We start from the raw sequence: 16,675 nt of genomic DNA, 5'->3' as shown, positions 1-16,675 counted from the left end.
ATCGTTAACTTCCCATGTTCATGTATCAATATGCCATTGTCACCTGCATATGATGTTTAATTCTCTCAACTGATTAGATAAGCAAGAGCATGTTTTGCGGATGATCAGTTTTTAAATTAAGGCAGACTACTGACAAATAATTTGATGTTACATGGGTTTCAACGGTCTCGTTTAAAGTCAGCATTTCGCTAATTCTATGGTCGTTATAACGATCTAATCTTCAAATACAAACTGCCATTAGGTCGAATGCTATCTGACCTGTTTTATACCGATTGTTAGGCCGTTCTTTACACACTAATTTTGACTACGGGTTACTCCCTTTACCTGATCAAGATATAGGGCTAACGGCGGGTGTGACCGGTCAACGGGGATACTTACTCCTCCTAGGCACCTGATCCCACCTCTAATGTATCCAGGGGTCCATGTTTGCCCTCCTCTTGAATTTGTATTCTTCATAAGAATTATGAGATTGATCACTATTCGTTATCTTAACTTTTTCAATGTGCATGAATTGATTTTTATGAAGGATAGTAACATGCAAATAAAGGTTGAAGTAAATGGAAACGATCCAAGAGAACATCACTGTTGTGTGGTCTCAAGTGTAAATGAACTTGGCGCTCTATAAATAAACGCATTTTATGAAAACAAAATGCAATGATATGCTCATTCATCCGGTTTATTATCCTTAAAAACCAAAAACATGCGTAATTAATCTTCATAAAAATAATTGTTGCTGTGTAACATTGTTTTTGTTTTGACAATTCCAACACTCTTCTGTTTCAGTGGTTCTGAGAAAAAGTGCTCGTCGGCTTGCCCGTGTAACAGCTGATGATGTTCCTGCCAAAGTTTTTGTTATCAAAAACGGTCCCGACCGGCGCTTGGCTCCGGCTAAAATATTTGTCTCTATCTGTCGACAGAAACAGTTTGACGATCGTACAGAGAAATGCATTATACTATTTATGGTCAATTAAAAGTAAGAGTTCTTAAATGTAACAAGGACCAAGGTCCATAAACATGTTTATCAAAACGTATGCGAAGGCACGACAAAGGTTAATAACAAAGGATGTTGATGATGAAACACTTTTAAAGTGAAAACCAATCTCATCGGTAAGACTTTGTATTTTTACAAGATACCTATTTATAGGTTTTCTTTCTTTCTTTTTTTTTTTTTTTTTTTGGAAATCATGCTTCCCATTGTATTTGATTTTTAATTGTACCAATAAAAAACATCTGTCAATATTGTGTGATGATATGCAAATATTTGATACTACCTATGTACTAAAAATGACATGCTGAATAAAATCAACATCCGATGTCTTATCTTATCATTTTCCCCTTTAAAACAGGTGTTTGTATTCTGAGATATATCGTACTTCTTCATACTTGCATCATCCAAGGGGAAAAAAGTCAGACTTCAGTAGTTTCTCTGTAGTCAAACGCTCCCCCACAGTATTGCATGTGTCATGGAATCTTCTAAAGCATAACAAACACTAAGACATTTTCGTCAGTGTTACCTCCGATACTCCATGACAAACACTGTATCACAATGTATCTTTTAAAAATTACGTCTGTTTTCTTATAAAATCCCAGAGCGTAATTCAAAAAGTACAAATACACAAGTAATTTTCGATAATTTAACAGTGTTTAAAAATCTAATTATAAGCTTGGTTAAAATCTTGTTTGACATTGACATGGTGAATATTGGAACGAGTTGGAATTACAGCTGCGCAATCCTAGATGTATATTTCCAGATGACCTATTCTTCTTAACCTAGGCCAAACAAATTATCATTTCTATGTTCATCTCTTTATGATAAACACAATAAATTTTATGCTATCTCTCTTGAAAAACCATTACAAGTCAGACAATATTTTTAATCCCAGTAACTGGTATAGACCGATGCGAACATAGTATATAGAAGAAATGCACATACTTAATGTATAAAAGGAGCGATCCTAACTCAGTAATTGACGTGGAGTGACAGAAAATACACACAGTATGATAGAAGAATTCTACCACGGTTATTATTGCAAAGATCAAAAGAATGCCGCAGTCATTATTCTACAATATACCTTCATACGTATTAACTGATTATGAGAAAATTGATGCACATCTCGCTTGCACTTCGAGTTTTGCTAATGCAACAATAAAGTCGATGACTGGTAATTCAATTTCACAATCATAACAATCAAATGTGTAAAACATAAATGACTGAATAACATTTGTCGTTCAGTATAAACCAATCGTCTCATTCCGAGAGCGATACACGTGTAAACATGGCGGTGCACAGAAAAGTTTTTCTTGAGCTGTACTCAAAGCAATTGATAAATCCGTTAACTAACATTAAACTAAATACTTGAAATATTTTTCAAAATAGATTTAAAATGCCCTTACTATCTCACCTTTTCGTCTGCAAAAACAATGTAGACCACCGTCATGACGTCACAGTGACCTAATTAGTAGCTATAAAGGAAAACGATCGGCTGTATATTTCTGAGTCGTAGTAGAATAGAAATAAAGTTCTTGTTTTCGTATATGTTGCAGGATAATCTCCTTAGTCTCGAAATGTTGTTTGAAATCCAAAAGCTTCGGGTAAAGCCTCGGTTTTTACATTTCAAAACAGCATTTCTCGACCTTGGAGGTTATCCTGCAATATACACGAAATCGCTATCATTATTTCTTGAATTATTAATATGTATATGTAGCGATAGGAAATACACATGATATATACAAGACATTATCCTAACTCGTTCAGTAATATACATGGAGCGATAGAAAATGCGCACGGTATACAGAAGAAACTATCCTACATGTAACTCAGTAATTGTTGCGGTAGGAAATTCAGACGGTATGTACGAGAAGTGATTATAAAGGTCATGAGTGGTATTCCGTATTGACGCGTCGTTGTATTTTTTTTCTTCGTGCATATGGCGCCATAAAATCCTCTTCAAAGAAAACGGACATATCAAAAGCTGCTCATACCCTTTTGTTACCTAATGAGGCAAACTCTAACACGGGCTTTTAATATTTCCTTATCACTAAGAAGTGTTCTTCAAATCCACGCTCTCACCTAAATTATGAATGAAAACATCTTTAATTTAACATTTTCTTCTTCGGTGAATTCTTTCTGTCTATCCCTTGCATATTTTAGTCTTCATAGAAATTTTGAGACCATGCAAATGTGTTACCAATTTGTATTGTTTAAAGATGCAACATGTTGTAAAATTATATTAACTTTCTCCAAGCTCTGACTCACTCGCATTTACTGCGAAGGTACGAATATGGATATATCAGTAATTACTCAAGTTCTGTTTATTTTGATGTCTCTACTTTTACACTGCAAATCAAGTAAGTGACTTTTTCTTCTTCTTTTATATAAATATATATTTTTTTTAAATTACTGGATGAGATGAGCTTTTGTGTGAAATAAGATACCGTAGATTTAAAGATTCAATCGTTAGCGTTAAAAATGTACATGTACTCAGCTACCTTAACAAACTACAGGGATGTGAAATTTTGCAATGAGTTGAATTAAATTTGGACTAATTTTATATTGTTGAACGTATGGATTTTCAGATAACGTTCGATGGAAACAAAACAAGGTCTTCCTTAAATGTTTAGAGCAAACTATTGAAAAAGACTGCAAACCCTTATGTAAGTACAGTCCACTCCACTTATATTGAAGTCGGTTATATTGAACTATATGTTATATTGAAGTCAAAATAAATCCCCCAGTAGCAATATTTATGTAGTTCAGCATTGGTTATATTGAACTTTGGATAGTTTATGTAAGTAATACCAATTCATTTTACACCAATATCAAGATGTTCTAATTCTTTTTATCATAGGTGGCATTTACTTTTTATCAAAATATATAATGATTAACAACACTCAAAATACATTTTGCAAAATGTTTTCAATGCATTTATCTTACAAAGGAAATTTTCTTTTGATTGTATCAATGCATAAAAATTGAGGCAAAATCGTGTTTTGTTTAAAATAAACGTTTTCTTCCGAATATGTTTCTCCCAAATATTGAGAAGAAAAATGTTCAAAACGTTTAAAATTCAAGAGGAAAAAACTTGATTATTTGTCAGTGTACAAACTTTTCTCGGATAATCTCACCTTCGCTTCTTAATGAATACTCGCCTTGTACTGCAGTTAACGGTGTTCACGGTTGGCATAACCTGTTGATTAGCAATGCTCTGTTATATTATATTTTCTACATAGTTATTAAAATGTACATCTTCCAAGGATTTTGTCCCCTGAAATAATTAAAATGAGTGAAATTCACCTGCAATTTTTAAATTACAAACGTTACAAACAATATAAAACAGTATTTTATCACCTGAATTTTTTCTCTCATTGCCATACCTTTAGGAATGTTCTTTGAACTTTGAAGGTTTGAGTGCACATGAGAAAATCCATTAAAGACAAAAAAAAATGATTTGTTCAGTTTCAACATATTAGGGATAGTGATTCATATCATATGGTCATACATTGTAACACAAGAATTCATAGGAGTATGACGTCATGATAAGAAACGTGCAGTCGATTGAATTATGGGCCCTTCAAACATAATCAATGATTGCGAAATTTTGGAACAAAACCGAAACATGCATTTCGTGAACATGTATATTTATGAAACTTGTGAAACTCGTTTTCTTCGCATGAGGAAAACGTGTATTGTATTGGACATCTGCTATAAAATGCTTACAGATTGCTCTTTCATAGCATACTTAGATCTGGTATTCAACGATGTGCGAGACCTGTGGAATAAAAGATCATATTTCCAGCTACTAAATCAGAAATGGAATCGCAAGTGGAGACAAACTGTACATAAAAAATGTATGAAATCTTTTTTCAGAATGTATGAAAAAATTCAAATTTAAAATTTTCTATAGTTTTATCTTTGTAACCTGTCAGTGAGTGCCTCTCTTTATGTCAGATGCCGACTGTCTACTTCCTGTAGAGGATATATAAAATCAATAAGCATACAGGTATTGTTTGTGTAAGTTTCTTTCTGTCTTTGTAGATATGAAAAATAGGAAATTTTATAGGAAGTTTTCGAAGAGCTTAGCATGTCTTTGGAGAAGTGCGCGGACATGTGGTATGTTGACAAACACCGGTCTTGCATTGTGATTTTTATGAACTGTACATAAAGCAGGATTTTCGCTGTTGGTATTTTGGTAACAATCGGCAAATATTAATTTGGCAGCTATTTTTTCGCTTACAAATACATGTTAAAGTACAGTTTTGTCTTTGTAGGTATGAAAAACAAAAAAATATTCAGGAAAGTTTGGAAGAGATTTGCATGTCTTTGGAGAAATTCACGATACTGCGGTACTTACATGGCGATATAAAGCAATATTTGTGTAAATCATGATATCGAAAATCATACTTTGTTTTCCTAGAGAATTTTTTTTAAATACGTATAACAATTTGTAAGCTAATAAAAAGGAAGCAGGAAAATGAAGCTTCATTAGACTACGGTATTTGCTCATTTGTTAAATCTATTCTGATTCGTCCGAATTCAGACGAAAATCTTTGCTCATTTGTTAAATCTATTCTGATTCGTTCGAATTCAGACGAAAATCCTTGCTCATTTGTTAAATATATTCTGATTCGTCCGAATTCAGACGAAAATCCTTGCTCATTTGTTAAATCTATTCTGATTCGTCCGAATTCAGACGAAAATCCTTGCTCATTTGTTAAATCTATTCTGATTCGTCCGAATTCAGACAAAAATCCTTGCTCATTTGTTAAATATATTCTGATTCGTCCGAATTCAGACGAAGATCCTTCCTAAGTTAACATGGTATTAAGAATATTGTGATTGTTCCCCCACTCAGGATCAGATAACGGTATCCACGGCGTTAGTCTAAAATTTCCAGCATCAATGGAGTACATGTATATTCATATACAATGAATAAAATGACGTATTTACGACTTTCTTACATGTAGAACATTGTTATTTTTATATAACTGTACATGTCAGGAGCGGATCTAAACAATTTTCAAAGGGGGTAGGGTTGCGACCCAAATGAGTGTGTACCTTTTCCGCCCATAAAGGGGAAAGGGGTATAAAGAACCCAAAATTGCATAAATGCCCTTTTTGTTAAACATTGTTTAAACAAAGGGGGAGGTGAAAACTCCGTTACCCCACCCTTCTAGATCTGCAAATGCATTATCATTTATTCTTGCTAGGTTCTATACGAAAAACCAAGAGAAAGCTTCAAAACAGGCTTGACTGTCTATGGAGAAGTGGGCGTGTCTGTGGTGCTGATGGAAAAACATACAAGAACGCTTGCCATGCTGCAAGACTGTAAGCTTCAGTCACATAATATTTAATGTGACATTATTTTGAAATTAGTCTGTGTGCATGTTGTGAAATTCCGATTGAATTGTACATAGAAATGTACATTGGTATTACATATGTATATTAATGTTGCTGTATGTAACAAATGATGAGTTACATGTATGCAGTTGAGTAAAAAACTTATGATATTATACTGCCATTATTATGTTGTACATCTCAAGAAATAAGGTATTTCGTAGATATTGAACGTGCTTATGCATTGTACAAACGTATTTACAAATGTACATACAAATGTTTATTTTGTTGGTAGTCTAATGTCTATTTTGTTGGAAGTCTAGTGGTTAGGGCCCGGGTTCGATCCCAAGGCCGCCTCAAACCTAAGACGTGATTATTTCTCCTTCGCTAAACGCTCAGCATTAGAAGTGAAAGTTACGGGTCTTTACGATATGACCTTGAAAGGTCCCGTGTCGCGGTAGTGTTGGTACGATAAAGAACACTCACTGCTACGGTCCTGAGCGCCATGCTTAGGTCAAAAATCACCTGCTGTGACATGGGGCCTCCGATTTTACGGTCTCATCCGAAGGACCGCCCCATTTAGTCGCCTCTTACGACAAGCAAGGGGTACTGAGGACCTACTCTAACCCGGGTCCCCTCGAGATCTACATGGGTGAAAAACCTCCAATGGGACCTAAAACAATAAACAAACCATCCAGATTTCAATCGTCAAATTATTTTTCATGAATGGTTAAGAATGGAGTTTACTAAACATTTATATCCAACAGCTAGTTGCCCTTTTTTGGCTAAAAATTTCAGTCCTCATGAATATCAATTCATGATTTATCATAATTTTTCGTTTCATTCACGATTATGGTAACCTACAATCTACTGAAATCTTATGGGAAAAAATCACTAAAATTGTTTATATTTCACAGTGGTGTAAATGTACAATACAGAGGAAAGTGCTCTTCCGAGTGGATGCTTGGTGAGAGAGTTCCCCTCTGCTACGACTTACCATGTCTATGTAAAATCACGAGAGAACCCGATGCCTGTTGTTTCAAGAACGTTAAAAGAAAAGAGTGCGAAGATATACTTTCGTGAGTGCGATATCCTAATCCTTTGTTACTATTTAGTCATGTACACGTATATACTTATTTTACCAGGCTGATATATACATCAAACATAAGTTAGCTCCAATTTTTATTAGGTTGATTTTAAGGAGAATTCGGCTTTTGCAGCTATTACTGATTTTATATACATGTACCTGAACGTCAATATTTAAACACCTGTCCACTATCACAGTTTCCTCAATGATCAACTACTGTGCTATACCTGTATCTACTTGAAACACGTGTGTATGTAATACTTACTTGCACATGTACGTGTAAATGAAACATCATATGCATGTACTATAAAATTCCGATACAGAATCTAGTTTTTGATTTGAAGTACCTGATGACATGATACTCTCTTGGATGGGCATAGTTTTGAAAATGAAAATCAGATAAATATCATTTCACGTGTGTTACTACTACTTGAACTCACAAATTGTTTTTATATATTGTCCTTGTCGACGCACGCTACGTAACCCATACTATAATTCTAAAATGATTTTAAGTACATGTATTAACATATGTAAAATAGTTGCACCCACATGTGACGTCATAAGATTTTGAAAAATCAATGATTTACTAAAATGTATGCGTGATAGGAACATACATGTTGTTGGAGTCTTTTTCGATAATTATTGTAAAAAAATCTTGTTAAAAAATAGAATATTTCAAAAGTCTAAGTTATATATGAATAATTAATTATATGTTTCAAAATATTGAATCAAAGGGCAATAACTCTGTGTTCATTGAATTCTTTCTCAAGTCCATTGTGCGATAGATTATTTTTCACAGGCGTATTGTATATTAATTTGTAGAGAAACAATTTCATGAAGTTATTATGAATACTATATCGTTATAACAGTTTTTGTGAGATTGTGGTGACGATGTTTAATGAACATTGCAATTTCCTAACGTTGATATATGATTCTGTTTATGTATGCCTCGAATCTTAAAAAGCACAATTGCCTATATATCTTATTTGATAATTCATTAGTTTTAATTCTAATAAATTGGAATAAATACACTTTCTATACTTTTATAAGAAAATAATGCGAGTATGGAGTTAACCTGAGCATCAAATGACTGTTCGTTTACACTAGTGCATATACATGTACTAGTACTAGCTATATAGATGTTGCTCAAATGGTTGATATACAATTCTAGAATGAATTCGATTCCTTACATGACTTTTAGTATTAGACCTGGTATGTTAATGAAATTCGAAGAAGAAAAAAAAAGCCATTGTACACACGCAAAGGTATAGGTGTGTACAAATGGCAAAAACTATCCAATCAAAATTAAATGAATAAGAAAGGTGGAAAGCCAGTGATCTTATCCTTTGCTTTGCGAATAGATCACCATTAACTTTATTAACCTTCGCTGTGTCACGATTAATAGGAACACAGAGATATCAAGCACAGCGTTTATATTCATAATCGATAAAAATACAAATTTAATACATCAGACATCAATCAAGATGTCCACAATAAATGCTGGTCTTTGAATATCCCTGTGTTTAAATTCACATAATGTATTTCCATGTTAATAAGATTGCCTTCTCTTTAACAGGAAATGGGAATCGTTTTGCAATGGAACGTCTAATTGTCGTTGTGATTTTTGCGACAATAACTACTCCCCAGTTTGCTCCGTAAAAGGAAATACCTTTGACAATCTTTGTAAAATGGGATGTATGTGAGTATAATTGTAAAAAAAAGAAACCAGCCATGATTTAGGATGTCGCAAACTCGGAGAACGATCGTCCATGATGACCTGTAACGGTTAATTCATTTTATGTATTAATTTTAACATATTTTTGTTTTGATTATTGTGGGAAACACCATCGCCACGATGGTAGTAAATTTGCATCACGCTTATTAGATAGGGCAGGCAGTACTATCGGTTATTTATTTGACTGGACTAAACACTCATTATTTTTACATACTAGTAATTGCTTGCTCCACTAGACGGGAGAAAATATTAACCAGTCATTATTTTTACATATTTGCTTACTAGACCAGAACGAATTACCTGTCATTATTTTTACCCGCTGGATTGCTTTCAGCTACTGTTGGGACATCAGCACCTTACGACCCTCGGTGTCATTGTCAGCGTTTCAGTGACGATACTGTCACGTCTTCGAAGCCCCCCCCCCCCCCCCCCCCCCCCCCCCAGTTTTCTATAACTTCACCTTGGGACTGATATTCGAAGCATCTACTCAAAACATCAGCATGTTCATTTTATTTCTGGGCAACCAATATTTCTAAGCAACCACTTACTCAATTGTACTGACCCCTTCATTTTGACATATTTATGTATAACATCCATACAATGTCATGAACTTCTCTACTATTGAAAAACCTTTCTCAAAACTTTTGTAAGAATAAAGTCTTCTAACAAAATATTGAACAGTAAAACAGGAAACACAAAACGCCCGCATGATCTCGTCCTCACTAATCCAGTGCAGAGCTAAGTATGTGTATTTTCTTTGACCATCATAAATTTCAAATCCAAAAACGCCTTTATCAAATATTTCTATATGAACTCTCTGAAAACCACATCATGAATGGCATTTGTTTATATCCATAAAAATTATATTATGTTTACTGAATACGGGGTTATTTTTGTCCCGTATTATTTTCGCCTTTCTACACTTGCTGACGGTTTCGCTCCGTTTTAAATTCGCCCAGACACAGTTGTATTAAAACAGATATAAAAGAAAAATCAATTTGACCAGTCTTAAATTCGCCCACTGACAACAAAGGCGAAAATAAAACGGGGCGAATATTTTCCTGTATACAGTATTTAAATACTTCAGTTTGGCTGTGAGCGATGTATGGTTCTATTTTTTTTTTTTTAAATAAAAAGAGATAATTATAAAGATGGAAAATCTACCTATCTATATGACGTCATAGTCAATACCATAGAGCAGATTCGACTAGATACTTACATGTACGTATTGAAATTGTTTCTTGGGCACTCTGCAGTAAAACAGTATATGTACTACATTTTCATTTCTATGAACCTTTGAAAATAATGTAAAAAAAAAAACCAACAACAAAAAACCAAATAATAGCAAAAGTGTACATTGTACCTGTTTCTTATTTCATTACAATTCAACGATGAAACTCATACGGAAATATAATGAACTATTAGCAATTTTGATGAGGATAGTGTAATCATTTCATCATGATTAACAATAGCTTAATAATTAAGTTAGACCTTTCTCTACACATTGGTTTTGACTGCGGATTACTCCATTTACCCGACCGAGATAAATGACTCACGGCGGGTGTCGCCGGTCGACAGGAATGCTTATTCCTCCTAGGCACCTGATCCCACATCTGCTATGTTCAGGGGTCCGTGTTTGCTCAACTCTTAATTTTGTATTCTTTATAGGAGTTATGAAATTGATCATTGTTCGTTATCTTCACCTTTTCCAAGCATCAATTATTATAACATACATGAATCAATAAATGCATATGAAAGTATTTTCTGTATGAAATATGACTTAGGGATCTGTGGCTTACATAATTCGAGGACACTTAATTAAGACTGTAAGCCGATATAATGAGTGATTTTATTTAAGTGATGGTGAAGAGTTCGCTTGCAATGGTACTTGTCCATGCCCTTCCAGCCCCGGGCCCACCGTGTGTGGAACTGATGGTTTGACATACTCTTCACCGAACGAGGCCCTTAAAAGGTATTCTGTTACACGACTATGTTCAAAGCTGAACTAAATAATATGCTCTTGTTTTCTTCTAGTATATACTACCTGTATGTCATTTGCCAATTTAGAACCACAGTCAAGCTTTAATGTACCGGAAGAGTTGTAGTTATCGATGGAAGATGACGTAGATTAGACAGAATGATATATCAGTACATTTGGTTTAATTATTCTAAAACTATACTACATTCAATTTTACATATTTTCATTAGAAATGTAGGTATCTCATGTGATGCTCCATGTCCTTGTTCGAGCGATTGCACCTGCGACGATACCCTTGATCCAGTTTGTGGAGAGGATGACGTCACGTATGATAATGCTTGCAAAGCTAAATGCTCGTGAGTCTATTGAGTGTGTAATACCGATCTAACTATTTACGACTGAATTACATTAAAGTCATAGCAATAAACTTCATCAACATTAATTTGTTAGGTACTACGTGTATGACGCTGACCCCAAAATATTCCATTGTACTAAACATACATATACATAACACTAGATCTGTTATAACAATCCGAACACCCGTTTAAAATTGTACTTTTTATTCTCATGTGTATCAACCTTGAAATAGTGTACAAAATGCACACTATTTTTCTTACGCTTCCAGTGATGTAAGCATTGCCTGCAATATCTCTTGTCCGTGTCCGATGACCCCGTGTCAGTGTGATAACGAGGCTGATCCAGTATGCGGAAGTGACGCTAAAACCTATCTTAACAGATGTCGAGCTGAGTGCGCGTAAGTACATGGAAATCATTTTATAAAAAATGAATGTATTGTTGAGAAGAAGCGTCACATATTTTTTTTTGGATTTAGGTTTCCTTCCACATATCACACAACTGACAACTTCGCTTTAAAAGGTGAATCGCTACACCGAAATTTTATCAAAAAGATTTTAAAATGAAATGGCCGAAATTCAGATCTAGAAATATTGCAATTTTTTAGATTTGAACCAAGCCCGATCAAAACTGAATTGATCATAATATCATAAAGTAGTAATGTATACATTTTAATCCGAAAGTTGTAAAATGATTTACAAATTAAATGACGTTATATAGCAATCTAATTTCTTGATGACAAGCACAACAAATAAGCAGTAATTTGATTACTGGATAATTTATCACTTTCTGTCAATTATTATCGAGGTGTACTTTTCAACGGGTTTGGGCCAAATTTAGAATATTGCACTATTGGAATTTTGTCATTTCATATCAACATCTTTTTTAAAATCTGTTTTTCTAATATATTTTCCTCCAATCGCTATGTTTCTTAAAGATTTTATCCGTTAATTGATTTTTTTTTTTTTTTTTTTTTTTTTTTTTTTTACAAAATAACTGATCTCATACTGTCATCTGATTTCATTTAATTGTGTTTTATTGTTGCATTCCTCTTCTTACCCTTGTAAAGCGCCTTAGAGTAATTTGTTTTATACATCTGTATAAGGCGCTACATGTATGTAAATTTTATTATCATTATTATTATCATTTTAAAAATATTAGAACCTCTACGTGAGTCTTCTAGGTATGTTCTATTAAATATTTATATCACGCATCAAATCTCTTATCTGGAATTAGCTGCTTTTTTTATTATTCACACACACACACACACACACACACCAATCATATATGAAAATAAATGAGTACATGTATCACTCTTACGATGATGAAATCATACTTTAAATGAAATGCTTTAACGAGCCACTGAATAAACTTTAGGCGTTCTATTTTAAAACAAAGCAACCCACCGTCTCTTATATACGGTATATATATCCTTATAAAATATTAGTATTCATAATCCAAAAGACATCACATTAGTGAAATTATGTTAGAAGTAAAAACAGTTTTATTGTAGACAGACATTTGAGGTCAAAATGCGAGAAAAGTACTCAAAATATATGTAATTTTTATACTGTACAATATTAAAAGAAATCAATCTATCTTGGGGGTTATTTCGAAATTCCTAAAACTAATAAATAACCAATGCGCATGAATAAAGCTGATGTCTACATATTTCAGCTTAATGGGTACTTTACTTATTTTAACCACCTCTGACCTGAAAAAAAAATACTCAAAAGCATATTGGCGGAACTGTCATGGCTTTATTATTTGAAACAACATTCACCGTTAACATGCCACTCGCATGTTCATACCCCATGCACCGATCTTGCCACCTGTAAGCTTTTGGCAGCATAGCATTCACAAATATTCAATAAACCATATCAGAGCTGGGGGACCTGGAGACAACAGTATCCCTCAGCAAATGGTTTTCTGTCAAAATTGCACCAACACGTTAGAAAGATTGACAAAGGCAAGTCCATAGATTTCTTCACCAGTTTCTAACTGCCATGACGATTTCTGAAATTGAAAGAAAACTCACAGCAGAAAATGAGTTTATAAAATTATACAGTAGAATTATACCTTTAAACCAACCATAATATTTAATGGTGGAGGGGAATTCGTCTGCACTTGCACAAGAATGGAATGAAAAGGCTGAGAGCGCATGCTTCTGTTAGGACTATTCATTGACTAAATCTGGGGTCAAGAAAGGACAGCATTGTTCCCAAAAAAATGAATTGCACTGCGGAATATACAAGTATGTCAAAATAGTCATTCTCAATAGCTGTATTCATCTTAAAGGGATAAATTTGATTGTCTACAGACACGTAGAAGCCTATACGCAAGTACGCAACTGCGTGCACATCATTTGCGAGAGAGCAAGCAAAAAAGAGAAAGAGATCTTTGTCGTTTAAACATCTGTGCCTAAAATAACTGCATTATATAGTGCCGGTTTATGATTTAATTAGCATAATGATGTCCATTCAATGAAATTTAAATTCATTTTTGAATTTCAAACCATTAACATCATGTCGAATATAACTTTAATGTGCATGTACATCATATATTTACATGTAGCACACGGATTAGGACATTCTTTGTTATCAGTAACATTTACCATACATGTATATACCAGTCGAAAATAACTAAATAAATTTGTAGAACGAATGTAAAAATCAATACTAGTACACAGGGTTGACACAATAAAACAATTTAGAAAATAATTTTGTGAATTCTAATTGACAAGAAATTCTATTTCTATGCACATAAATAGGTGAACCCATTAGCTTCTTGTGGCCCCCTACAGGGCTTTGAAGAAATCAAAGTTTTCATTTCTCCTTGCAGGCAGCGAATAAACACTGTGAACGTGAAATAGTCGATGACATTTTGACCCCAAATGTTCAAATTCCGTACAATTTTTTTTTTCATTTAAAGGGGCATTAGCTGTGAAAGTGATGGCAACCTTTGACATAGAAATATACGTAAATGACAAATACATGTAAAACATTTATTTTATACAAAAGAAGAGAATAACCAATTTTAGTGTAAAGAAATATAGGCTATAAGGAAGACAGTAATTAATCAATCACCAAAATCACATATTCATGTGCCTGTTTTGAGGGTAAACAGTATTTGAAATCATTAAATACTGATGTTATTACTGAAATATGTAAAATGAGGCAGTTTTCATCGAATCAAATTTTTGGTGAATCATATCTGGGTAAACCCACACAAACACAAACAAAAACGTCCAAAGTTGACCACTCTGGGTAACCGTGGACGATTACCTGTAGGCTACACGAGTTGTGATGAATTAAAATCAATTTCACAAGAGTTACAAAACCACAGTCATTGTCACATTACACAGAACAATTACGCATTCCCTGTCAACACATCAGCACCGGGGTATACGTATGCCCTCAAATAGAGCAAAGGAAGTATGGTACCCAAAGAAAGGTTTTGTCACAAGGAATACACATGTGAAATCACCAACCATTCATAACAGCCCAAACAAATTATGATTTAGTCAACCTCGATTGTAATTTTTTGTAAGACCAACGACGATTTTCTGCATGCAGCATTACATTTGCGACTCAATGCTAAAAAAATCGTTTGGGTTCGAACTTGTAAATTCGCCAAACTATCAAATGAGGATGAACCTTATTGATTTTGAGGTCAAAAGTCAAGGTCATTACAGGACTTAATAGAAAAAAGTTTGTAGACACTCTACGGACTACATTTTTTGTCCCATTGAATTCATACTTCACGTGTAGCTTTATTATCAAGAGAGGAAAATCCTATTGATCTTGAGGTCAAAAGGTCAAGGTCACTTCGGGTCTTCATAGGAAAAACTTGTAGACACCCCACAGGCCATATTGTTGTGGCGTTGTAGTTTTGTAGGTTTTTTTGGGGGGGGGGGGGTCCCTCTCATTATTATTCTATTTTATTTGCTCCATTGATTTCAAACTTCACATGTAGCTTTATTATCAAGAGAGGAAAATTCTTGGGGTCAAAAGGTCAAGATCACTACGAGACTTCGTAGAAAAAGCATGTAGACACTCATTGCATGGGGAAATGTCCCGCCTTGGAGAACTCTTGTTTATAATTTTATTATAATTTTTATTATAGAGATGTAGAGATTGCATGTGAGACTTGCTGTCCGTGTCCAGAAATACAAGCTTACTGTACCTACTGTAATTATGAGTTTAATTTTGTCTGTGGACACGACAATGTGACCTATGCAAACGAATGCTGTGCAGATTGTGCGTAAGTAAACATCTTGTCTGTCTGGAAAAAAAATTAACATGATAATATTTTGTCTTTATGAAATTTGTAAAATGTTTATTTTCATATAACGTCCTAATTTTTAATAGCGGTCCACCTAAGAATCGCATAATGCAAAAAAAAAAAAAAAAAAAAAAAAAAAAAAAAAAAAAACGATCACGCGATTTATACAGGAAAAAAGAAACATATTTTCATCTTTCATGAAAAAAATATTAAAAGGATATATTCAGACACGCCACGCTCATCATTCATTGATACCTTTATGTTGTAATGTCGTATGGGATATATACAGAGTGGCACAAGACTATCGTGATGGGATACGCGATTTCTATATGCTTTGAGAAAGTTTGTTGAACTTGTATATATTGCATCGTATGCAGCGCTACATTATACTATAGTAGTTAATAGTATACTATGTAGTGCTACATCATACTATATTAGTTAATAGTATACTATGTAGCGCTACATCATACTATATTAGTTAATAGTATACTATGTAGCGCTACATCATACTATATTAGTTAATAGTATACTATGTAGTGCTACATCATACTATATTAGTTAATAGTATACTATGTAGCGCTACATCATACTATATTAGTTAATAGTATACTATGTAGCGCTACATTATACTATATTAGTTAATAGTATACTATGTAGAGCTACATCATACTATATTAGTTAATAGTATACTATGTAGAGCTACATCATACTATATTAGTTAATAGTATACTATGTAGCGCTACATTATACTATATTAGTTAATAGTATACTATGTAGTGCTACATCATACTATATTAGCTAATAGTATACTATGTAGTGCTACATCATACTATATTAGTTAATAGTATACTATGTAGCGCTACATCATACTATATTAGCTAATAGTATACTATGTAGAGCTAC

General features: G+C 33.7%; 1 protein-coding gene across 1 annotated transcript; it reads left to right on the top strand.

The window, feature by feature from the left end:
* The first annotated feature begins 3,281 nt into the window (after positions 1 to 3,281).
* On the top strand, positions 3,282 to 15,755 carry LOC125676536 (serine protease inhibitor dipetalogastin-like). Its single transcript, XM_048914390.2, has 11 exons — positions 3,282 to 3,348; positions 3,577 to 3,654; positions 4,735 to 4,848; positions 5,036 to 5,133; positions 6,228 to 6,325; positions 7,252 to 7,413; positions 8,998 to 9,120; positions 11,015 to 11,128; positions 11,365 to 11,490; positions 11,760 to 11,888; positions 15,614 to 15,755. The coding sequence occupies exons 1-11, from the start codon at positions 3,282 to 3,284 to the stop codon at positions 15,753 to 15,755; spliced, it is 1,251 nt and encodes a 416-aa protein (XP_048770347.2).
* The last annotated feature ends 920 nt before the right edge of the window (positions 15,756 to 16,675 follow it).

This window comes from Ostrea edulis, chromosome 3, assembly GCF_947568905.1.
Source record: "Ostrea edulis chromosome 3, xbOstEdul1.1, whole genome shotgun sequence".
Lineage (NCBI taxonomy): Eukaryota > Metazoa > Mollusca > Bivalvia > Ostreida > Ostreidae > Ostrea > Ostrea edulis.
The sequence above is the reverse complement of the archived record's forward strand: the minus strand, read 5'-3'. Positions and strand labels throughout refer to the sequence as shown.